The 23706-nt window shown below is 47.9% G+C and overlaps 1 protein-coding gene across 3 annotated transcripts in view; it reads left to right on the top strand.

The window, feature by feature from the left end:
- The window catches only part of NR6A1 (nuclear receptor subfamily 6 group A member 1), a 48101-nt gene extending 24635 nt beyond the window's left edge, over positions 1 to 23466 (top strand). The window contains exons 1-9 of one of the 3 annotated variants that reach the window (XM_042479085.1): positions 3193 to 3224; positions 8986 to 9216; positions 11253 to 11308; positions 13288 to 13445; positions 13567 to 13797; positions 14411 to 14665; positions 19567 to 19688; positions 20686 to 20838; positions 21518 to 23466. In XM_042479085.1, coding sequence (XP_042335019.1) covers positions 3218 to 3224; positions 8986 to 9216; positions 11253 to 11308; positions 13288 to 13445; positions 13567 to 13797; positions 14411 to 14665; positions 19567 to 19688; positions 20686 to 20838; positions 21518 to 21606 — 1302 coding nt within the window. In that variant the 5' untranslated portion in view covers positions 3193 to 3217 and the 3' untranslated portion in view covers positions 21607 to 23466. Of the gene's footprint in view, positions 1 to 3192; positions 3225 to 8985; positions 9217 to 11252; positions 11309 to 13287; positions 13446 to 13566; positions 13798 to 14410; positions 14666 to 19566; positions 19689 to 20685; positions 20839 to 21517 lie in introns of those variants that run through there. The other 2 variants (XM_042479084.1, XM_042479083.1) reach the window with 2 other exon arrangements.
- Positions 23467 to 23706: the final 240 nt, after the last annotated feature.

The following is a 23706-nucleotide window of genomic DNA, read 5'->3' as shown; positions in this document are numbered from 1 at the left end:
CGTCTCTGCTGTCCTTGTTTGGCTCTGCATTGCCTGTGTGAAAGGCCTTACCTGCCCACAAGTGGAGCTTTAATTGGTTCTCTTACTTGACTCCAAGGGGGGGAAATAGCTGTATTTTGTACCTTCTGCCAGCTTCTTCAGGTCCGCCTGCTGCTGCTCTCTAGCGTTCAGCTTGCCACACTACTCCATTTTGGGAAGAGGAGTCAGGACTGCAGGCATGTTGGGCCTTTGCAACATAAATGTGGGGTGGGACATTTTCTGATTTTGCCTTGGAATATTTTCCATACTGTGTGTGTGTATCCATAATTGTACTGGAAGCAATCATGTTAGATGCGCTAAATACAGGATACAAAGTTTTGGTTGTTCTAAGGAGGAAGGCATTGAGAAATCTCAGTGCTCAAAGGGACAGACTTGCAAATGAACTCACCGCTAAGATTGTGTCCATTTCACAAAATCTTTGTACTCTCAGTCACACACCCACAGCCCAGACCTGCGTTGTGTAGTCTTGATCTAGTTCCCTTGTGCTGTGTCCCAATAACTCTACATAGTTGGAAGAAAACATTCTGCATTGTAATCTTTGAGTTGAAAAGCAGAGCATAAATAATTAATGCCTATTTCTGCCTTAGTATGTAACTTAAAGCCATTATGTACAGTGATGTGTGGTGATGCACAATGTCAGGAGAGAGATGTCTATTTTGAGGGGAAAGAAACATTCAGTAGTACTGTATATTATGTCCATTCAAAAACAATTACAGTATATCCAATCTTTTCTTAGTATGCAATTTACTGGAGTCTCCTGTGATGCATGGCAGTGCACCTCCTGTCTTTATATTTTCTTTTCTTTTGTCCCTAAATTATGCTGTTGGTGTGAATTTAGAACCACAGAGTTAGAAGGTCTAGTCCAACCTCCTGCAGCACAGGAATACGCAGCTAAAGCGCTCCATCCCAATATTTGTTTAAAGGCCTCCAATGAACACCCGCCAACCTTCCAAGGCAGTCTAGTCTACCATCAAACATCTCTTACCCTCAGGAAAGTCTTCCTAATGTTCAGGTTCTTGCAGCTGGAATCCGTTTGTTCATATCCTTTGAGTAGCAAAAAGAAAACCAAGCTTTGGTGGGTGTCCGTGCAGCTTTGGGATGTTTTTGCTGTCAACATGCACATACAAAATAAATTTAGAATAAATCAGAACTTGAAAAATAAATCAGACTCCAACTCCTAGAATCTGAGTTAGGGGATTCTGGGAGTTGCAGTCCAAAAGCAAAATGTCTGTGCTCTGGAGTAACATCCTCCATCAGGAGGTGTTCAGTGTATGGGTTAAACCTCTTGGATGAGAAGCTGCTCCTGGCCAGGATGAGGGGAGATGGGAGAGGGGCTTTTCAGGCAGTTTTTCTCTCCCCCCCCCCAGCCTGCTCACCCCCTCAGAAGCCATCATTTGTCAGAGCTACCAGGATCCTCCCTTTCCTGGAAGCCCCTCATAATTAGTTTGGATTAGGCCTTCAGGCAGGACTGCCTTTGAAGAACTCCTGCCTTGCAGTAAAACCCAATTGCTTCTTGGCTGCTGTTTTTATGCAGCCTTGCAGAGCATCCTTTAGAGAGACCCACAGTGGAAGGGAAGGTGCTCCCAGCTGTGGTGCCTACAAACCTCCTCCTCTCATTTTGCATTTTGTTTTATTCTTTTTTCAAAGTGTAAGTTGAAAAGGAAAAGCTTTTCCCCTCACAATCACAGCCTAAATTCTGTCAGAGAGACCAGAAAGTGAGCAAGAGGCCATCAGATCCAACCAGAAAGCTTGGGAAGTTAGTTTTAGGAAGCATTTTGTTACAGTTGCAATTGGCCCCAAAATGTAGCCAGCTGCAGTTAAGAGTTTATTAAAAAGAGGCTCTTTTCCATTTCCCCCAAAGTAGCTTTAGACAGTTACGTTTTTAAAATCTGTTACAGGCTGCTCTTTTGTGACACAAAACAAATGATTCTCTTGTCCACTTGAACCATGGTATATTCCTCCTCCAGCGCTAAGCACCCCCATCTTGGTAACCATGATTCTGATTCTTTTGATTCTAAACACCAAGCTATCTAAAAGGCTCCCCATATGAGCCTGTCCAGGTTTTAAGATACTCTGGGGATCTTTTCTGGACTTCTTGGTGGCTGCTCTGAGGCTGTGCAACTCTCTCCCACTGTTCTATAAATTAATGTTTTTAAGGTGGAATGTTAAAGAATGGCCCTCGTGTTTCTTGCAGCACTAGAAAAACCTGCTGGGGAGGAAATTCCAAGAAGCAAAGGGCAAGATTTAAAGGCAGGAGGATAGACCTGTGAATGAGCTTGGATCGCTCTCTCGTATTTGGATGCTTCTTTTGGGGTGCGGAAAAATCCTTTCAGCTCAGCATAAGCTTGGGGTGGCGGATCAGGATTGTCTGGCAGTGTGGTCATTCCGTCCAAGGCCTGAGACAGTGGATGAAGCATCCATTGCTGCAGGGTTGGGGGAGTCTTTGGCCTTTCTAATCTTGACGAAAGGTTGTACCCATCGTGTATCATCGTGGGTCAGCTTGGACCATCTAGAGCCACACAAATTTGGAGAATTTTTTGCCAAGCCCTTCCTCTGAAATACAGTCATCCTTGGAGGCCCCTTAATCCAGGCATCCAGTTAGGCAGCCCTTCCAGTATGGGGGAAACCTCCTTCCTTGTGTCCCCCCCCCCAAAAAAAACTCTCAACCATCTCCCCCCCCCCCCCCCCCCCTTTCCTTAGGCAGCTTACTTACTATAGCAAGACTTGCAGGCCCCCCATTCGTTACCTCAGCAAATATTTGCTTCCAATGGCAAGAGGGCGTCCCTCTCCAGATAAATCACTACATACAGTCCTCCCCTCTTGCTTTCACGAGGGTCCGGCAGTGGGGAGGGGGGCAGTGGGGAATGCTTGGGGATGTGCCATGTTTTGGCTTAGCTGAGGAGGCCTGTGGAGAGGGAGGGAGAGGAGGCCAAGCACTGAGCCGAGGGGCCCTCCAGCCCACCCCCTTTGGCAGGTCGCCGGCAGTGCCATTGGCTTAGCCTCAGTGGCCAGGAGGCAGGCGGTTTTGGTGTCCGGCTGACTCCTTTTTTTCCGCAGCACAGAGGTCAGGAGCCAGAGAGAGCCGCCCGCTTTGTAGCCATGCCTGTCCAGCTGGCCTGGCCTAGCGCTGGGTGGCTACTCTCTTGAAGAGGGTCGGACAAAGCCAGAGGCCACCTTTATGGAAGGTAACTGGGCTGGGGAGGAGGGGAGCCCCCTTTGCCCAGGCCTTTGGGCGGGTTCAAGCTGCATTTAGGCTGCCCTCCAGGAGAAGTGTGAGAGCCAAGTGATGAAATAGTGTCCAAGTGGTGCCAGGCCCTCTCTCTGGGTAGATGAGTAGCAGCACCCACTTTGGGGTTGGCAAGATCTAGAATAGTTTGAAACCTCTTGGGGGATTTGTATCAGCAGCAACTTGCTTGTGTCCCAGGGTGGGTGGGGATTTTCTTTCACTGAAAGATGTCTCGATGTCAGAGGGATCGGGCCTCTTGCATGTGGCACAAGTGTGCCTGCACCTGCACATTCTTCAGGCATGCTGGACTTCAACTCCCAGAAGCCTCCAGCTACCTATATTGCCTTAGGGAAGTCTGGTAGGCCTGTGGCCAACAAATAGATTTGGGAGCCACCCTGTCTGATCCTTTTCCTGGCCAGCAGCTTCAGCTGCACTGATGCTCAAGACATGGCACATGGCCAGTGCGGTCACTGCTCCATGCTGTTGCTGGCCCTCTGCTCCCCCTCCTCCTCTGCAAGTTGTGACCTTAAGGCTTGAACTTTTGCATCACGTGACCAGCCTGTAAACTGACCTGTGAGACCCGCACGGAGCAGAGAGGGGCTACCACCGACCCCACCACCAGCCATGGGGCAGTGAGCTGGACCGGGAAGCCTTTGCTTAACCACCATCCCCCCAGCTCTCTTCATGGCTGCTCTGAAGCCCCCCAGTCAATGCATGAGATGGAGGCATGGGAAGGTAAAGACTTGGCTGAGAGAAGAGAGCAAATGGTTGGGGGTTATCACTGGAGGAGGAACTTCTTCCTTTGGCTTCAGTACTGGTTGAAAGGGCCAGCTGGTTGCTTTTGCAAATACTTCTCTGGTTATTTTAAAATTTGGAGTGCTTGGTGGTGGTTCTGTGCATGTGAGTGCTGCCACAAATTCATCTTCTACTTTTGACTGCTGAGGGATTGGGGACGAAAGCTTTACCTAATATTCTCAATAAGTGATGGACTTGAAGGTTTATGGGCAAGGCCTCCTGCAAGTCAGGGGTCCCTTGGTGGAGTTTACAGCCCCAGCTTGGAAAAACAAGAGGATCCCTCCCCAATTGTCCTCTGCCTGTAGTTTTCCCTCCTTGGCTAAGACCCTGGAATAAAGAGGAGGGGGAGGGGGCCCAACGGCATTAATTGCTTTTGTTTGTGCTTGGCCCAGAGAGGAGGGGGCTTCCGCTTGCCTTGTGGCTTCTTCCACCTTTCTGCTTCTCTTCCCTGTCACAAATGTGAAATGCATACATTGGCCTCCCCAAAAAGGCCCTTCATCTCCTGAGAATTGTTTTTCTTTGGTTTTGCATCTGAACTCACTTAAATAAAGGAGGCCAGGAAGGGGAGAGGGAAGGATGTTTTTCAACATGGGTCTCTCCATTAACCAAATTTTGCCCAGTGTTTCCTCCAGGAAGGGCAAAGCTGGAAACCTACTGGGGAGCTGAGAAGGGGAGGCAAAGGGAAGGGTCTGAAAAGCATACCCACCAATGGACCCTCCATTCTTTTCTCTGGGCTGATGCCTCCTAGGAGGGACTTTCTTCTGGGCAGGCCATTGTGAAAGGGCTCTTGATGGGGAAGGTCGCACAGAAACACAGAGAAAGAAAATGCCAGGCTCGCTCGCTCAAGTGTTTTCTCCAATTCCTGTTGAGAGGCAGGGTGGGGGTCTCCCACCCCCACCCCATTGTTGCTCACTTGCCTGTGAGCTCTGGAAAGAGGATTTTGGAAATCCTGGGAATGATCAAAGGTTGAGGCAAGTGTGCGACAGCTCTGAAATGTGTCCTGCATTCCATACAAGTGTGTTTTCAAGATTTCTGGTTGCAAAACAACCGGGGCCCAGGCCCCTGCTGCCTCACACCCGGAGACAGAGAGCTACAGAAACATCCTTCCTTGCCATGGATAGAAGAGGCTTTACTTTTTGAAGGGTGTGTGTGTGTGTGTGTGTGTGTCCTCTCTTTTAAAACAATGCAACAGGCCCTTATATTGATCCTTTCTGGGTTCAGGTAATAAGAAAGCTACTTGTAAAAGTGTGGGAAGAGAGATTGTTTGCCTGTTTCTAGCCTCCCAGCTGGGCCCATGCAGCCATGTTTTGGTTAACAGAGGGTTAACTTTCTACAGGTCCTCATGGGGAAGGGGCTGGCCCCAGAAGGCAATCTGGCTTTTCAGCCTTCTCATTCACCAAGCAGGAAGCCTGGGTTTCTTAAACTCTTTCCCCCTCCCCAACCTTCCTCCTCCTCCAGAATGGGGGCTGGGTCATAAGAGATCAATTCACTGGCCATTGTGGGGAGAGGTCTTCCTCCCAGAAAGAGGCAAACACAGATACGCAAACACACACCCCGGTGTCCCGGGCCAAAAGCTATATCTCTTTTTTAGGGGAAGAGGATTGGCAGGAATACAGATTGCACAGCATCCAGTATGGAGCGATCTGGGGTTTAAGAAACATTTCTAGAGGGATCCATAACAGGCAATTTCCTCCTCTTGAACCATGCATTTTTGCTTTCTGAGGTCACTGTAGCGGTGTGTCTTCTCCAGCTGTGTATTGGAGAGCTTGCAAACCGTGGACTGTGGATTGGCAGTTTTCGGGAGGGAATTATTATTTATGGTGTTCCAAGGACTGGTACCATAATTGTGCCCATTGGCTACAATTATTTTCTTCTTTCCTGGAAACTTTCAGTGGACCATTAGCCAATGGTTCACAGACTGACGTCAGTCCAGCAACCACTATGTTTAGAAACCTTGGTGAAGAGCATGAATCAAAAACATACAGCCCTTCAGATATTGTCCTAGCCAGCATACCAATTTGGTAAGGGATGCTAGGAGTTGCAGTTCAGCAACACCTGGAAGAGCTGCCCTGGCCAGCATAGCCATTGGGGACGATTGTGGGAGTTGCAGTCCAGCAACATTTGTTGTAGGCCTTCAAGTCATTTCTGATTTATGGCGATTCCCATGCCTTATACAGAATGTTTGATTTTTCTTTGTGCTGTGCTGAAAATTTCTTTTTTTCCCTTTTGATTTTCTTTTTGAATGAAAGCTTGGTTTATATTTATTTGCATAGGCGTGAATGTATCAACAGGCCACACAAATACATCAAACAAAAAGTGTTGACTTATATACTAATGGTAGGAATTTGAAGTGTCTTTTTAGTTCTGAGTAGGACAATCAATTGAATCAGTGGAAGAGTTGGAAGCCACTATTTAAACAAGTTTCATTGATTTGGTAGCACTGCTGCTGTTTAGGACTAGCAAGTAGACTTGAGCGGGAATATTTGGGGCCCCTGATTTTCCCACAGCCCTTTGGTAAGTGGCCCAGTTTCCAAATCTTGGGGCTGAACAAAGCCATCCAAGTGTCCCATGTCTGAGTGGAGCAGAACTATCTTTCTATTTCCAGCAAGTCTGTTGCTGGTGAGTCTTTCTCCCCAGGCCTGCCTCAAAGCCTGGGCACTGGAGAGCAGGACTCCTGCCAGCATCTGGTCTGAAAATTGGCACTTTTTACTACTTTTCTGGGGCCTGATGCAAACTTCAAGATGAAGGAGCTATTTCAAGACCGCTTCTTCCCTCTTTTCCATTTTGCATCCCATGAAAAGGCCCAGCAGCAAACAGAAAGGTCATGGCTATGTCTGTCTGTGGCCATTTTGCGAAGAGCAGTCATGAATGAGGGTGAAAACCTGCAGAGGTCAGAAGCTACAGACCTCAGCCCCTCTGGGTTGTCCAGGGGCCATTTGGGGTTGGAGAAGCTTTTGGCCACAGCCAGGAGGCCGCTGCTGTAGTCTTCCAGGCTGACAATCGGCTTTCCGGGTCTCTCTCAGGCTTCAGCCTGGTGGCACTGTTGAGGTGCCCCATTTGATGACTTTTGGCTGGACTCACAGCACTTTGTGTGATGAAACATCCTCCAGAACTCAGAAGCTGGCACAATTTAGAAATGCTTGGTTCTCTACCTGTTTGGTATTTCTCCTTAACCATCATGCTATATCTTTGTGCATTTTATCAGCAAACTGTTGGTTTAGAGCAGTGCTTCTTAATTATTTTCTGTCATGCCCCCCCTAGAAAGAAGAAAACATTTCGTGCCCCCCGCGCGACTGTAAATAGTATCATTTGTCTATAAAATTGTTATAAGTACACCTCTGCATAACAGAGCCTCGTGCCCCCCTTTACGGAGCCTCGTGCCCCCCCTGGGGGGCCTGCCCCACTATTTGAGAAAGGCTGGTTTAGAGCCTCTTTCACAGATGAGGCGCTATTCAGTTTGGGGTTTCTAAATTTCTAGAGTTTGTAATTTGGGTTTAAAACCTACCCTGCATTGTTATGCAAAAGCCTTCTGCCTTCCTTTCACACTTGCAAAGGGACCCTCCTACTGTGGGTTTTAGCTGTGGGGGCAGATGTCTGGCCAAACCAAGCTCCCTCCCCCCAACTCTGCTCTCCCTCAAATGCAAGTCAGTTCTGGATTTATGGCTTTGATTGGGATTGGAAGCAGCAAGAGGGGAAGACATTGCAAAGGAGTCAAATCCCACCCAGAGAGGATTCCTAATCCCCCCTTTTCTATGGTCATCAGATAACTAAAGACCCAGATTATGCAACTCATGACTGCAAAGTCTGTTTAGGAGCTGCTCTTTGTCAAGATGCTGCCTGTGAGGATATGTGTGTATTTGTGGGGATCTGTAAAGTATAAGGGAACCACCCGACAGAATCCAGGCCTTTTCTATAGTCATACCCGAAACAAATAAAAAAAGAACATTTTGGGAGAAACAAAATAGGAAGGGTCAGTTTCTGCTCCAGGTAGTAGTTCAAAACAACTGACCCCTGCCAAAAGCTCAAGGAGAAACTCAGAAGCTGGAAGTAGAAGTAACTTCCAATCCTGATCTTGTCCCAAAAAGCTGGCGGTGAGCCTGCCACAGAGGCCAGAATTGGCTCCCATGGCAGCAAGCTGCATCATTTTGCAGTACACTTTTCTGTCCCCATCTGGTCATAAAAAACTTGTCCGTCATTCCTGTTCTCTGTAATGCTGTTTGCTTTAATTGCATTGGGGTAAGCTTGGTTTCAGAATTAGATTTGGCTTGCACCTGTTTGTGGGGAAAGGAGCTGTCTGTTTTTGGAGTCCCTTGGAATGGGGTGGGAAGCAGAGGGTGGCTTCCTTTCCCACTGGACTTCCCAGTGACTCTGCTGGGATGTCTTATGTGGGCTCAGTGATGATCTACGGAGTAAAGAAAGCAAGGGAGCAGAATGGAGGTTCATTGCCAGAGACTGCTGTCACTTAGGGATTTTTTTGTTTTTTTAAAATAACAATGATTTCCTGGCAGCAAAAGATAGCTGAAATAATCTTCAACCAAAGATGAGTGGCATTGGGTTTCGTTTCTGAGTGGACACAGCCATCGTCTGTCCTGTGTTTACAGTTGACTGCAGATCTGGGCTAATGAGGTCTGACTTTGCAAAGTCGGTTGCTTCAGCCTTCCGTCTTTCTTTCGGTGTGAAGTCTCCCATCTCTGACAACTACTCCATGCCCCCTCCTTGTATCCCAGCAGAAAAAGTCCCAAAAGAGTAACTTTTCCAAACTCTGTGAAGCCCTGCCTTTTGGGTTCTGTTTTTCCCAGTCCCTTCCATGAGCATCAATGTCAAATCGTCCCATTCTCAGAATCAACCCACTCAGGCTGGTTGAGTCAATTGGTCTGTCTCTGCTGCCTATTGTGAGCCTCACCTTGGTGTCCTTCCTATTGCAGATGACCGGGTGGACCAGCGCACCTGCTTGATCTGCGGCGACCGAGCGACGGGTCTCCACTACGGCATCATCTCGTGTGAGGGCTGCAAGGGCTTCTTCAAACGGAGCATTTGCAACAAGCGGGTCTACCGATGCAGCCGCGACAAGAACTGTGTCATGTCCCGCAAGCAGCGCAACAGGTGCCAGTACTGCCGGCTGCTCAAATGCCTCCAGATGGGGATGAACCGGAAAGGTACCCTTGCAAGGCCCGGTGCCGTTGCTGCTCAGGGCAGGGTTTGGTGGGAGGAAGAGTCATATCAACCTGGTCTATATCAACCTGGCTGGAAGATCCAGAAAACCACTAGACCTAGAACAGAATCCCTGGGCAGATCCCACAGGATTTGAACTGAGGAGGGAGATCAGGTCCATTGTTTCAGCTGCTTAACTGTATCTCCAGGTGCAGAGGTGGGTGTTGGATGCAGAGAAGGGGTCATCCTTTGTAGATGGCACCCCAGATCCCTTGGCAGTGTAGGATTTGGAGCAGTTTGGGGGTGCTGTTTCTACTTAAGACAAATAGCATATGTGTGGACAGATCTGAGAAATGTGAAGAGAGCACCCTCTCCTGGGCGCTGTTGAGAAACTCAGGCTGGAATCCTAAATGGTAGAAACAGCTCAATTTTCGAGTTCATGTCTTTCTTCATATCTGTATGCCAGCCACTAAGTACATTCTTCCATAAATTCTGTGTGGATGGAGGTCTGCTTGCATTACATGTTGCACTGGTAGATGAAACAAATGAAAACCAGATAACTTTGGAATTATTAAAGTCCTTTTCTCCCTTACTATCTTCTCAGAGAGAACCAAAGGCTGGATTCTGTTTGGCCAGGCACCTTGTGAAAGGTTTTGTGCCAACTTCCAATTTGTTGCTGTTTCAGTTCTGGCTATTAATTAAGTCTGGCCCCAGGCTTTGGAATCACCTCTGTTAGTTCTTCTCTACATCTCACCATCTTCTGAAAAAAGGCGGGTGGTGACATGGTTTTCTTAGTGAGTGCACCCCATCTTTGGAAGACTCTCCCCAATGAAACTCACTTGGTGTGTCTTTTTGCTTGCCTTTTTGACACCAGCTGAAGGTGTGTGTGTGTGTGTGTGTGTGTGTGTGTGTGTGTGTGTGTGTGTGTGTGTGTGTGTGTCTTCCAAAGATTGCTTAGATTTTTTAGCTATGCTGATGCACCTCTGACTTCTCTGGCTTGTCTTCTCTTTAACACTCTTGCTGAAGTTGTTTCTTCTTCTGGTTTGGTGAGATGTTGGGTTTTAAACATTTGTTTAGCTGGTGTAGAGACACAAGTTTAAAGCAGCATCATATTCTTCACTTGAGACTGTAGCTCAGGGCCCGTGGGCCGGATGCGGCCCGGCAAGGCCTTAGGACTGGCCCCAGCCCGGTCCTGCCGCCGATTGCCGCCGGGGCCTTTGGGGGGCAATTGTCTATAGAAGCCTCAGAAACATGCATTTATATTAACATTTTAAAAAAAAAATCAGCAAATTTTTTCACGTGTCCTCCATTTTTTAAAAAAGTGTCTTCCATTTGAAAATTTTGTCCTACATTTGTCCTAGTTTATTTATATATTTAGTTTTTTTAAAAAAAATATGTAATTATTTATTTTTTGGCTCCGGCTCCCCAGCTGTCTAAGGGACAGCAACCCGGCCCCCGGCTCAAAAAGGTTGCCTACCCCTGCTGTAGCTTCTGGGAATGATGTCCGCAGTGCCTGAGTGTGGCCACGAGAGGGAGACTGGCAGCACCCAGCCATAGTCCAGGAATACAAGCTCTTAGTTTCAGAGGAAGACCATGGCAAACCTCTTCTGAACAAATCTTGCCAAGAACATCCCAGAATAGGTTTGCCTTAGGGTTGGATTGGATTCAGGACAGAGAAAAAGAAGGCTTTCTTCACACAGTGCCCAGTTTAATGGTGGGACTTTTAGCCATGGGATGTTGTGATGTCTGCCAACTGGAAGGGAGTTGGCAAAATTCATGGAGGTTAGGACCACCAGTGGCTACTGTCTGTTAGGATACCCAAATATAATCCCTATTGGTACCAGAAGTACCAATGATGATAAGACATATCATCATTAGCAGCACTGTTATTATTATTGTTGTTGTTGGTCTTAGAAGAGCTGTATGATCCCATCCGTTCCCTGGGCACAAAAACACTGGATTTTATGCCCTCCTATAAAAAGGGTATCAAATTTCTGACCATCTGATCTTTTATTACATGTCTCCCCCCCCACACACACAGCAATCCGCGAAGACGGCATGCCCGGAGGCAGGAACAAGAGCATTGGACCAGTCCAGGTGAGCTGCCCTTTTGGGGCAACTGAACCCAGCTGTTTCTAGCTTAAGTTTCCCCACTCAGCCATTGGCACCTGGTGGCATTCCTAGAGAACCATGATTCAAGGCAAGGTGACCATAAACTAGATAAAAGGATTGATTCCCTTTAATTTCCAAGGAACTTGAGAAAGCCAGAATGCAGGGATATTTTCCCAGTTTTCTGTGCTGCCGCCTGTTGCAAATGGATGGATGTAGCAGATGTGCGAGGAACACATAAGATGAGGTATGGCCAGCTTTTGCTGCCCTTTCCATCTTGGCTGTAGTACCTTGGAGTGATGTGGAAAGGCGGGAGAGCTGTAGTTCAGTTCCCAGAGCCTCTGCTTTGCATGTAAAATACCTTTAGGGACAATCCCCTGCATTTTCAGGTAGAACTAGAAAGACTGCCATCTAAAACTCTGGAAGACTGCTGCTAGCCAGTGCAGACAGTGCTAGGATGGACCACTGGTCTGATTCAGTGTCATAACTCACTGGCAGAGCCGCTGCTTTTCAGTCCTAGGTTCAGTTATTGTCAATTGATAAATATGGCAGACAGCAGATTTCTGACAGACTTAAGCCCTGGTGAGCTGCTGCCAATCAGTGTAAGCAGTCCATCTAGATGGTCTAATGATTTGACTCCATATCAGGCCTTTTCCTATTACAAGAAGCGGTTTATTTTCCTGTCAGAACAATCAGAGGAGTTCAGTGGAACCACCTTGGGGGCAGTGGGACGTTGCAGCTGTCTGGACCATTTCCCCTTGCCTCAGGGAGATGTTAGCTGGCAATCGCTCTGGCCCAGTGGCAACCCTTCCGCCCTTCTCTAAACCGGCATAATCCCTTCAGTCCCTGCCAAGCTTTCCGTAAATCTTCCCCGTGATCACAGCGCAATTTCTGAAGTTGTCTCAAGCAGGGCACCCAGTAAATGTCTGGCTGATTGATGCTCCAGCTTGTCTGCAGATGTCTTGTAAAATGTGTGCTAATTCTGCCCAATCGCTCCCTGCCACAGAAGTGAGAAGTGATGACCACTTTCTAGATGGCAACTCAAGGAAGGGGGGAACAGGACATGGTGGGGAGCAAGGCATCTTACTTTGAGATAGCAGTAAAGCCGAATGTCCCTTTTGGGATGACATTTGTGTTTTGGGGGGATATTATTTTGGAGGAAAAAATGCAGAGCTTGCCTGTTAAAAGGTGCTCTGGTGCTCCTTCCCTGCAAACAGAGTCATCATTTCCCTATGCCTTAATGTGCTGGAAATTCAGCTTGTTGTTTCTTCCTGGTGTTGGAAATCAGACAACCAGATTGAGACTCAAGATCCCAGTCTATGTTTCTGAAGCAAGGACTTGGCTTGCCTCTTTTTAAAAATCCATTTTGGATACTTCTACTCTGCATTTTTATGTATATGTCTCTTATATCCATTAGAGTCTGCAGGACAGTTTACAAACTAGCATAAAAACAATGGAAGCAAGCTCATCCATAAATAAGCTTTAAAAAGAGCTGACAGATTGCCAGAAGCTGCCTGGAAGATTAGCAAAATAGATCTTTGAAAGCCCAGCTGTCAAGGCATCCTAAGCGCGCGCGCACACACGCATGCACACACACACACACACAAGATCTGAAGTGGAGAACCTCAGGCCCTGGGCCTGAATCTGTCTCTCCTAGGATCACAGTCTGGCCCTTGACAGAGTAGAGCTTTTGCCGCTAGCTGTCTGTTCCTCCATCTTGCCTGTTATATTATATTATATTTTTAATGTATATACAGCCTTCCTCTGAGAGTGGGACCCAAGGTAGCCAGTACATCAAGGCTGTCTCCTGGGGAGTAGTTGCAGACAAATAAAGCTGAACATGTGGCTCAGGATTCCCTTGCGATGGGAAGGACCCAATCCCCTCTCCTGCTTTGCTTCTATAGGAGGACAGATGCCACCTTCTTTATCTGTTCCCTCATTGTGCTCTTTCCTTTTCTCCTCGGCAGATCTCCGAGGAAGAGATCGAGCGGATCATGTCCGGACAGGAGTTTGAAGGGGAGGCCAACATCTCCTGGAGCAACAATGGGGACAGTGATAACAGCTCCCCCGGGAATGGGGTGTCGGAGAGCAACCAGCCCTCCCCAGTCTCGACCCCGTCCTCAAGGTGGGACTCACAGTTGGGAAATAGAGGGTCCAGGAGTGTTTCAGGCAGGGGCTGAAAGCTGGCTTGTTCCCCTTTGCTTCTCTCTCAATGCCCTTTTTGTTTTTTCCCACTTTGCCTCCAGTAGGTCTGTGGAGCTGAATGGATTCACCGTACTCAGGGATCAGTATATGGGAACGCCAGTGCCTGCACCCTACCAGTACCTTCCGCACCTTCTGAGCTGCCCAGCTCACACAGCCATCATGCCCTCCCAGCCCCGAAGCCACGACCCACAGTCCCATGGCCTCCTCATCAGCCAGCTGGTGTCTGCGGAGGACCTGGAACCCCTGGGCACCCCTATGCTGATTGAAGATGGGTAAGCTCTCGCCCACAGCCCAGAAGGGCTAGATTAAGACCTGCTGAGATCCTACAGCTGGGGTGGGGCTCATACAGACCTCCAGCAACCCCTAGTCAGCATAGCCAGAGGTGGGGAAGGCTCACAGTTGGTGTCCCAGAACCTCTGAAGGACCACACATTTCCCAGCCCTGCCCTAAGTTACGACAAGTTTATGTCATATGTTTTGGTTTTATTTTTCTTTATTTCTTTACTTTTATTTTATTTGTATGTCACGTTTCTCCTGGCAAGGCACGACACTAAAGGTGACATATAGCAAGGTTAAAATAATGGGGCCTTACTCTAAGATTGATGTATATAGTGTTTATGAGTGGTAGACTGGGACTTGGGAGATCTAGTCCTGTGTGAGCTGTGAAGCTTCCTGGATAACCTTGGAGCAGTCACACCGTCCCTCCCAGCTTGACATATGTCTCCAGATTATTGCTGTAAGAGAAAGTGTGAAAGAGGGGGAGGAGGAAGGAAGTAATCAGTTGCTCCCCTTTCACAACTCCTTTCCTCTACTGGCAAGGAGGGTGAGCTAGATGATCCTTGGTGGCCTGAAGTGCTGTGATTTACTTTTTATGGTTGTCCTGCAGGTACAAAGTGACTCAGGCTGAGCTCTTCGCACTGCTCTGTCGGCTGGCGGATGAGCTGCTCTTCCGCCAGATTGCCTGGATCAAGAAGCTGCCATTCTTCTGTGAACTCTCCATCAAGGACTACACCTGCCTCCTGAGCTCTACTTGGCAGGAGCTGATCCTGCTTTCCTCTCTCACCGTTTACAGCAAGCAGATTTTCGGGGATCTGGCTGACGTGACCTCCAAGTACTCCCCCTCTGATGATGAGCTCCAGAGGTATGGAGGGAGGAGCTGGAGACGGGTGCACTGTGGGCAAGATGGATTGAGGTTTCTCCCAGCCAAAAGTGCTTCACCTTAGCCAAGTGATGCCACTGTAAAAATGGCTTCTCCCCATCTTTAAGAAAAGACAGACTCTCTGTGCAGCTTTTGTCTCCTACTCTTATGTGAAAATCAGAACAGATTTTGGGGCTCAGTCGTTGGGGAAGAGCCATAGTGCGACCCCTCATCTGTGTTCAATGAGGAGGAAATAAGAGACTTTCGCCCTGAATAGCTTCTGTCTTTAGGAGACTTTGACTTGAACTGGATTCCTTGTTGAGCTCCTAGCTCCCCTTCTTTAATCAGAGAAAAACAGACAGGGGCCTTCTTCCCACTTTAATCTTGAATAGAGTTTGGAAAATTTGCTTGTCTGGATGACAGCTTCCAGAATGGTGCTGGTTGGGGGTTTCTAAAAGTTGTCATCCAAACTAGCAACTTTTCTGAGATCTCTGGCACTGAGGTATATATACACATGCAACATTCCCAGGTGTGCAGAGTGCTTTGGAGACCTGTAATCTCTGAAGTGGTGAGAGCCTTGAAAAAGGAAGTGGGACTCTTTCTGAGCCAGCTCAGTTGCTCCATTGGAGGAAGGACCAAATAGCAAGCACCAAACAGCAAGTGTTACCTTCTTCCCAGCTGTGCTGTGGAGGTGCAGTGACAGTAGTGCACAGCAAGAGGGCACCTGCCTGCCAATTCTGGGTGTTTTGAACCTGGATCACAGAATGGAAGCCCCCACTGGTCCCCATGGGTCAGAGGAATGTTTTCTGTGGCATAAATTGGATGGCTGGGTGATCTGCCTGACACTAGCCAAGACTGTGATGGCAAACCGATGCTCCCAGTGACCCTGCCACTCATGAATCAGAGGTGCTGGGGAGGGACATGTTTCTAAATGCCAGGCTGGCTTGTTTAGATAAGAGCTCAGGGCAGATTAGGGTGGGGGTCTCTCTCACACACATAGCTATCCTTTCTTAATCACCTGGACTCTAACTCAGTTTTGCTCAAAAGCAAAACCTGCCCAAAGCCCAGCAGCATTGGGTGGTGGTCATGATGGAGGACTACTTTTCCTTATTTGGGGCACTCACATTCTCCCACATGGATAAATTTAGACTAAGATCAGAGCTATGGCTTTCCACATGGCATGTAGGAGTTTGCCCCCTCTTACTGCCAGTTAAACTGCTCTTGAATTTCCTGTGTGCTTCAACTCCTGTGTTTCAATAGAGCTTAGAATGGGGGGGGGGAGTGTGGCCCATGGGTCATGTAAGCTTCCTAACTTTCTGTCGTAATTGTCAGAGTCCTCTCCCAATTTTAAAAAATTGATGATGGGGACTAATTTTTGCCTGCAGAGTCCAAAAATTGCTTGAAAACCCCACTCCAACATGGCAGTTTGATCCATGCCCAGCCTGTGTTTTGCCTGCAAACTGAATGAAAATGGTGTTTTGAAGGACTGTGATAGCACTTCCAGTGTACTATGACACTCCACTGCATCCCATGGAGGAAGCACAGGGGCAAAAATTGGACCTGCCTAGTTGCCTATCCTTACTGTACCAAGTACACATGAAACCACCCACCCCTAGAATCATAGAATCATAGAATCGTAGAGTTGGAAGAGACCACTAGGGCCATCCAGTCCAACCCCCTGCCATGCAGGAAATCCAGATCAAAGCATCCCTGACAGATGGCCATCCAGCCTCTGTTTAAAGACCTCCAAGGAAGGAGACTCTATCACCTTCCGAGGAAGTGCATTCCACTGTCGAACAGCCCTTACTGTCAGGAAGTTCCTCCTAATGTTCAGATGGAATCTCTTTTCCTGTAGCTTGCATCCATTGCTCCGGGTCCTGTTTTCTGGAGCAGCAGAAAACAAGCTTGCTCCCTCTTCAACATGACATCCTTTCAAATATTTAAACAGGGCTATCATATCGCCTCTTAACCTTCTTTTCTCCAGGCTAAACATCCCCAGCTCCCTAAGTCGTTCCTCATAGGGCATGGTTTCCAGACCCTTCACCATTTTTGTCGCCCTCCTTTGGACACGCTCCAGTTTCTCAATGTCCTTTCTGAATTGTGGTGCCCAGAACTGGACACAATATTCTAGGTGGGGCCTGACCAGAGCAGAATACAGTGGCACTACAGTATTACTTCTCTTGATCTAGACACTATACTTCTATTGATGCAGCCTAAAATAACATTGGCCTTTTTAGCTGCCGCATCACACTGTTCACTCATGTTCAACTTGTAGTCTACTTGGACTCCTAGATCCCTTTCACACGTAGTTTCATTCAGCCAGGTGTCACCCATCCTATATCTGTGCATTTTATTTTTCCGCCCTAAGTGCAATACCTTACATTTCTCCGTGTTGAATTTCATTTTGTTAGCTTTGGCCCAGCTTTCTAGTCTATTCAGGTCATTTTGAATCTTGATCCTGTCCTCTGGGGTATTAGCTATTCCCCCTAATTTGGTGTCATCTGCAAATTTGATAAGTATGCTCCCAATTCTGTCATCCAGGTCATTGATAAAGATGTTGAATAGCACTGGGCCCAGGACAGAGCCCTGTGGGACCCCACTGGTCACTTCTCTCCAGGATGAAAAGGAGCCATTGTTGAGCACCCTTTGGGTTCGGTCGGTCAACCAATTACAGATCCATGTAACAGTTCCTTTGTCTAGCCCACATTTTACAAGCTTGTTTGCAAGAATGTCATGGGGAACCTTGTCAAAGGCCTTAGTGAAATCAAGATATACTACATCCACAGCATTCCCTTCATCTACCAAGCTGGTAATTTTATCAAAGAAAGAGATTAGGTTTGTCTGGCATGACTTGTTTCTCTGAAACCCATGTTGACTTTTTGTGATTATGGCATTGCCTTCTAGATGTTCACAGACTCTCTGTTTAATGATCTGCTCCAGAATCTTTCCTAGTACTGATGTCAGACTAACTGACGATAATTGTTGATCCTCGTTTTTCCCCTTTTTGAAGAGGGGGACAACATGTGCCCTCCGCCAGTCTGCTGGGATCTCTCCTGTTTTCCAGGAGTTTTCAAAGATTATTGCCAATGGCTCCGATATTACCTTTGCCAGTTCTTTTAATACCCTTGGATGGAGTTCATCTGGTCCCAGAGACTTAAATTCATTTAGATTAACAAGGTGTTCCTCTACTATCTCTTTACTTATTCCCCTATTCTGTCCTCTGCTCCATTATCCTCAGGTTGAGCACCCTTTGCCATTTCTGAGAAGACTGTGGCAAAGAAGGTGTTGAGTAATTCTGCCTTTTCTCTGTCTTCTGTTAGCATTTTGCCATCTTCTCCACGCAGTGGCCCTACCGTTTCCTTCTTCTTCCTTTTGCTGCGGACATATCCAAAAAAGCCCTTTTTATTGTTCTTAACCTCTCTAGCAAGCCTGAGTTCATTCTGCGCTTTAGCTTTTCTGACTTTACCCCTACACATGCCTGCTATTTCTTTGAATTCCTTTTTTGTGATTTCCCCCTTTTTCCATTTCTTATACATGTTCCGTTTCAAACTCAGCTCAGTTGAAAGTTCCTTAGTCATCCATCCTGGTTTCTTGAGACACCTCCCATTTTTCTTTCTCACTGGAACGGTTTGAAATTGTGCCTTCAGTATCTCTCTTTTGAGAAATTCCCATCCGTCCTGAACTCCTTTATCTTTTAGTATTTCTGACCATGGAATCGCCCTCAATACTTCTCTAAGTTTACTGAAATCCGCTCTCCTAAAGTCTAGGATGCGTGTCTGACTATGCCTGGCTTCTCCTTTCCACTGTATTACAAACTCCAGGAGAACATGGTCACTTCCACCCTATAGAACTTCCCCCCTTTCCTCCTCACAGTAACAGTCTCCCGAATCCTTGACCTGCAAAGGGTTTCTGCTGCCTTGAAACTCCTACCCTCTCTGTAAATCAAGTCTGGCTCGGTCCTCATCTCCTCTCCCCCTCCCTCCCCTTTCTTTTTCTAACAGCATCTTTGCAATTTGGCATCAAATTTATGACATCTTTTTTTCATCTAATCAGCCTCTTATCAGGAATTATATAGTTAAGGCTAGAGAGTTGCACCAGCCGCAGACCAGCTGTGGGGAGAGAAGTACACAGCCATTCTCAGAAGTGATGGTGCAACACAAAGGAAACTGGAGTGTGTGACCCCTTGCCAGTCCAGAGAGGTTTCACGTGCCTCCCTTTCCATCACACTATGTCCATAGAGCAGCAGGATGAGCTAGCCTGGTTTTCAGTATGTGCCAAATGTCCAGTAGAAGCATGGGCACTTCTGAGGAGTGGCAGTGGGCCTTAAGCTTATGCCTACAGATGCTCTGTGAGAGAAAGGGAATGCCTTCTGACCAGCATCTTTCATCACCTCCAAAATTGCTTCCCTGACAACCTGCCTTGCTTCCTCTCTTAGTACAGTTTTTGCAAACTGCTCAGGAATGTGCCGGGAGGAAGGACCGGGCCAGGGACTCCTGTGGCTTTGCATGGCAAGGTCTCCCTGTCTGTATACTAGCATCAAGGAAACCCTGCCTTCCTTCATGGAGTTGACTGCTAAACAAGAAGGCTTTGAGAACAGCAAGGCTGAGAGTCCCAAGAGAGCAGTGATGTGGGAAGGATCTGTGAGATTTACCTAGCCAGAGAGATTGGTTTAGGTGTCCCACAGCCTGAAGACGTGACTAGCTTTGCCTACCCCATCCCCAGAATTTCAGGCAAAGCTTGGAATGTTACTTTTAGGAAATGTCCTGGGATCCAGAGTGTCATCCCACCTTTGTTCAGCAATTCCTCTGAACCCCAAGTTGGTTCTCTCCAAAAAGAGTCAAGTTCTCTGAGGTCTTGTCTGACACAGAGGGGTCCCCTCCTTCCTTCCTTCTTTCTCCTGACAGGTTTAGTGAAGAAGGGATGGAAGTGATGGAGCGGCTCATCTACCTGTACCGCAAGTTCAGCCAACTGAAAATCAGCAAGGAAGAGTATGCCTGTATGAAAGCCATTAACTTTCTCAATCAAGGTAAGGAGAATGAGGGGGTGGTTTGGTTGAGAGACTCTCTTTTCTGCTCCCCTTCATGGCTTGACTTCTCTTTCAACTCTCTTTTTCTCTGCCTCTTTCTTTTCTGCATCTCTCTCTGCTTTCCTTCCTTTCTCTTCACCTCTCTTTTTCTTCCATCTGTCTGTCTCTCCCCATCGCTTTCTCTTTTTTTACACTTCTCTTTGCCTGTCTTTCTCTCTTTCAGTCTCTCTTTCTCTCTCTGTCTTTGCTAGTGCTCTGTCTTTCTCTGATGACAGCCTTTTTATTATTGACCTCAAGGCTGGAATAGACGTCAGACACAAACCCACGTTGCTTGTTTCCCTGGTAGCAGGATTGGGTTCAGATCCTGATGTGACTGAAAGAAGAGCCCAGAAAAAGCTATCAAGGTGGGCTGGGGTGAAGCAAGGGAGAAAGACCCTTCCCTCTAAACAGCTGCTGCCTCCTCTTTCTCATATGTCCTCTGTGATATTTTAAGTCAGTGTGATTGCATTGGGCTGCAGGCAGCTCTTATGGGATGCCTTTTTTCATCTTCCCACCTGCTCCTCTTGTTGACTAAAGATCTTGTCTACTGGGGATTGGAGATAACAGTATATGCTTGCAGCAGGACTTTTCTAGGAATGATGATCTTCCTGGTCTCAGCAAGGTACTCAAGAGGTTGGTGGAGATGCAGCTCTTCCGCTCTATGAGAATGCAGAGAAAAAACTCTTCCTTCTATAGATTATGAACAGAAAACCCAGGTTATGAGCTGTAAATCCCAAGGCATATCATGCTTCATTCTTTCTGAGACCCTCTCTCTCTATCCTATCACTAGAATCATTTGTCAAGTGGCAAGACTGGCCCTCTGGGGCTAGGATGATTTCTGCCCCACTGTCTTTGATTGGTATTACAGCTGGCGTGGCTCCGAGGTTGGAGTTTGTTAGAAATGGCTGTTCCTGCCCTGTCTCCGTCCCGTTCAAGTGGCAACTTTTTTTCCTTTTAGATATTCGAGGCCTGACAAATGCTTCCCAACTGGAGCAGCTGAACAAACGCTATTGGTACGTCTGCCAGGATTTCATGGAGTTCAAGTATCCCCACCAGCCGACCCGGTTCCCGGATCTGATGATGTGCCTGCCGGAGATCCGATACATTGCAGGTGAGAATCTGACGATCTCTTGAGAGGCATTGTTGGGAAACTGGCAATGGAGTGGCCACACTGGAACAAGAGAAGCGACTTCTCTGCCTCTCCCCAAGTGTTTAGACAAGTTTTCAGGATTTCATGGATGATGGCAGGATTTCATGGAGGTTGATGGGATGTACATCCCAGAATCCTGAGTAGCTGGTGTGCTTTCCTTTCCAGACAGGTCAGGCAGGAGGAATCAAGAACAAAACTTAAAATATGCTTCCCAGGCCTTTCCCCATCGTGGGTAGGTTGTGTCTCCTGTTTAAGTGTCTCCTGAAGGCCCTGAAACTTCCAGCAGCAAGAGACAAGGCCTTCCATCCTGGACATGCAATTGCTTCATTGTCTTCCATGGTGATGAGGCACTTGTGTAAAATATTTCTTCCTACAAGCCAACAGGTTTCATGCCTAGAGTAGCAAGTTTTCACTTGCTTCATCCAGAAGTTCTGGAGGGTGAGAGACAATAAGAAAAGCCCCAAATGCCTCTCAGGGGGGCTATTCTGGGTTGGGGATTCCCCCCCCCCCCTCCCAAAAAGAACATTTTGAAGCTAAGGCATGAATGGGGTGAAAGAGGCGCTGGAGGTGCCCTGTACTGTGAGATGTGGGTCAGCTGCTTGTTGGGGGTGTGGGTTAATCTCTCCCTTCCCCTCAACAGGGAAAATGGTGAGCGTCCCTCTGGAGCAGCTGCCACTCCTCTTTAAGGCCGTGCTGCACTCCTGCAAGGGTGGCGTGAGTAAAGAGTGAGGAAGACGAGAACGAGGATCCCTGCATTCGAGGCTGAAGATGCGAAATGGCTGTTTGGCAGGGCAGTGGGTAGCCTTGCCATTGTAGCAGGAATCCTGGTTTTTGTGTTTTGTGGGTTTTGTGTTTTTTTAAAAAAACTCGTTTCCTATAATATTTATTTCACGACAGAGTTGAATGTATGATCTTCAACCCCACCCCACCCTCCCCACTCTCCTCCCCTGCCCCCATGCATGGCATCCTGTCCGAGTGTGGCCCCTCTTGCAGTTTACAGAAAATGTGAAGATGTTTGTTACAGTGTTTTTAGGGTTAGGCCTTTTGTAATGAGGGTTTGGGGCGGGGAGGGGTGGGGAGGGGGGCTGGGGCCGACAACTAAGACTACCTCAAGCAGAGACAGGTGCTGTTTTTGCAGTTTTCTGCAGGTCATGCTCACCCAAAATGGGTCATCTTTCTCAGGAAATCAGCCAGGTTCATTTCCCCCCCCTAGAGATGCCAAATAACCCAGGAGCGCAGGCAGGTGGGTGGGCAGCGTGGCAGCTGACTCCTCTCAAACTGGGGGGCCTTCCCCTCTCAGGCACTCCCTGAGACATCATCCATTCCTATTCCACATCCGCACATCCATGCAGGCACTTATATCAACCACTGTGCTGTCTAAAGTCCCTTTTAGTACTCCAGGCCCTGTTAGTAGCTCTCCGTCAGTTGTATTCATGAACTGTGAGGAAGGGAATATAGCATGTGAGAGGCTAGATTGGCAGCCCCATACTCTCAGTGGTCTTAGACCTTTCCTGCCCCCTTCCTTCCATTGCCTCTTTTCTGGAGAAGGGGGGCTGAGCCAGGCAGCAGCAGATGCAGCCTTGAAGGCCAGAGAGTAAAACAGGGCAGGAGATGTTCCTACTAAGTGGAGCATTCCCTTTATTTTGAGTTTCCAAAGGTTGAGAGATTGAGAGAGATATACCTCAAGCACTGCCACAATTGCCTCTTACCACAGCCTAGTTCCATCTGCTCTGTCCTTGCTCCCTTTCTGCGTTTGGACACTTGGCACCTTTTCTAGGGGAGAGGCCCAGCTGGTGGGTCAATGTAGGGGATACAAAATGGATGAGCTTGACCCAAGAGCCAACAACCCCCACCCTACAGGTGCTGCAGAAGCCTGTGGCCCAACTCATGCCTCCCCCTGGCCAAACATACGGACTCTCTGGCCTGTTGTGTTTGCTGCTGGGGTGGGAGTGGGAGGGCTCCCCCTTCCTGCTATTTCTCCTCTGGTCCTGCTTTGCTAACCTCTCACCCCATCCCACCCCAACCCTCTCCTCCTAACAGTGTTGCTGCTGCTGATTCCAGCAAAGTGAAACGGGTAATGGCCACGTGCAGCTGGGGCTGGCCAGCTTTCTGTGGCTTTGTGAATTCCCTTCCCCATCACCCCCCAAAAACTGGTGTTCCAGTCCTTTTGTTTTCCTGTCCGTCTGAATAGTGTGGGTCTCCCATTCCCTTCTCACCCCTCTCTCTCAGGAAGTCCTCCTCCTCCTGCTTTGAACACCATATATACCTCAAAGGGCAGCCAAGAGACTGGAACCCTCTCCTCCAACTGCCCTTCTGTCTGTCTTTTCTGTCTGTTTGTCTTGTGTTGCAAAACTAGAAAAGTGCTGCCTGCTTGACATTGGTGTTATATTATTTTTTATTGTTGTCGTTACTATTTTTGGGAAAAGCTATCCACCATACTTCCAATGATTATGTTACCTTCCGGCTTGCGAACATTTAGCTGGGGAGGGGAAGACATTGCACAAACTGAAGAATTGGCCTCCCCCCTTTTTGGCTAAGAAGGGTCAGTTTTGAAACTAATAGATCTGTGGGATTTCTAGAAGCCCCCCCCCCCCCCCTCAAATAAAATAGTGGGATTGTGGGGGGGGGGATGCAAGTTAGTACCGCTCTTCTTCCTCTCGTGGCCTCACCTCTGTTAAAACGGGGGGGGGGGGGGGGGTAAAAATTTTTTTTTTTTTGGTGAAACCCCCCCCCCCCCCCCAAAAAAAAGGCCACTGTTTTCTGTATGGGAGCAGAGAGGCCAGGCTGAATCCAGGTGCGAGCCAAGAGGCTAGTGCTGCAAGCCAGAAG

The sequence above is a fragment of the Sceloporus undulatus genome, chromosome 7, assembly GCF_019175285.1.
Source record: "Sceloporus undulatus isolate JIND9_A2432 ecotype Alabama chromosome 7, SceUnd_v1.1, whole genome shotgun sequence".
Classification (NCBI taxonomy): Eukaryota; Metazoa; Chordata; class Lepidosauria; order Squamata; family Phrynosomatidae; genus Sceloporus; species Sceloporus undulatus.
The sequence above is the reverse complement of the archived record's forward strand: the minus strand, read 5'-3'. Positions and strand labels throughout refer to the sequence as shown.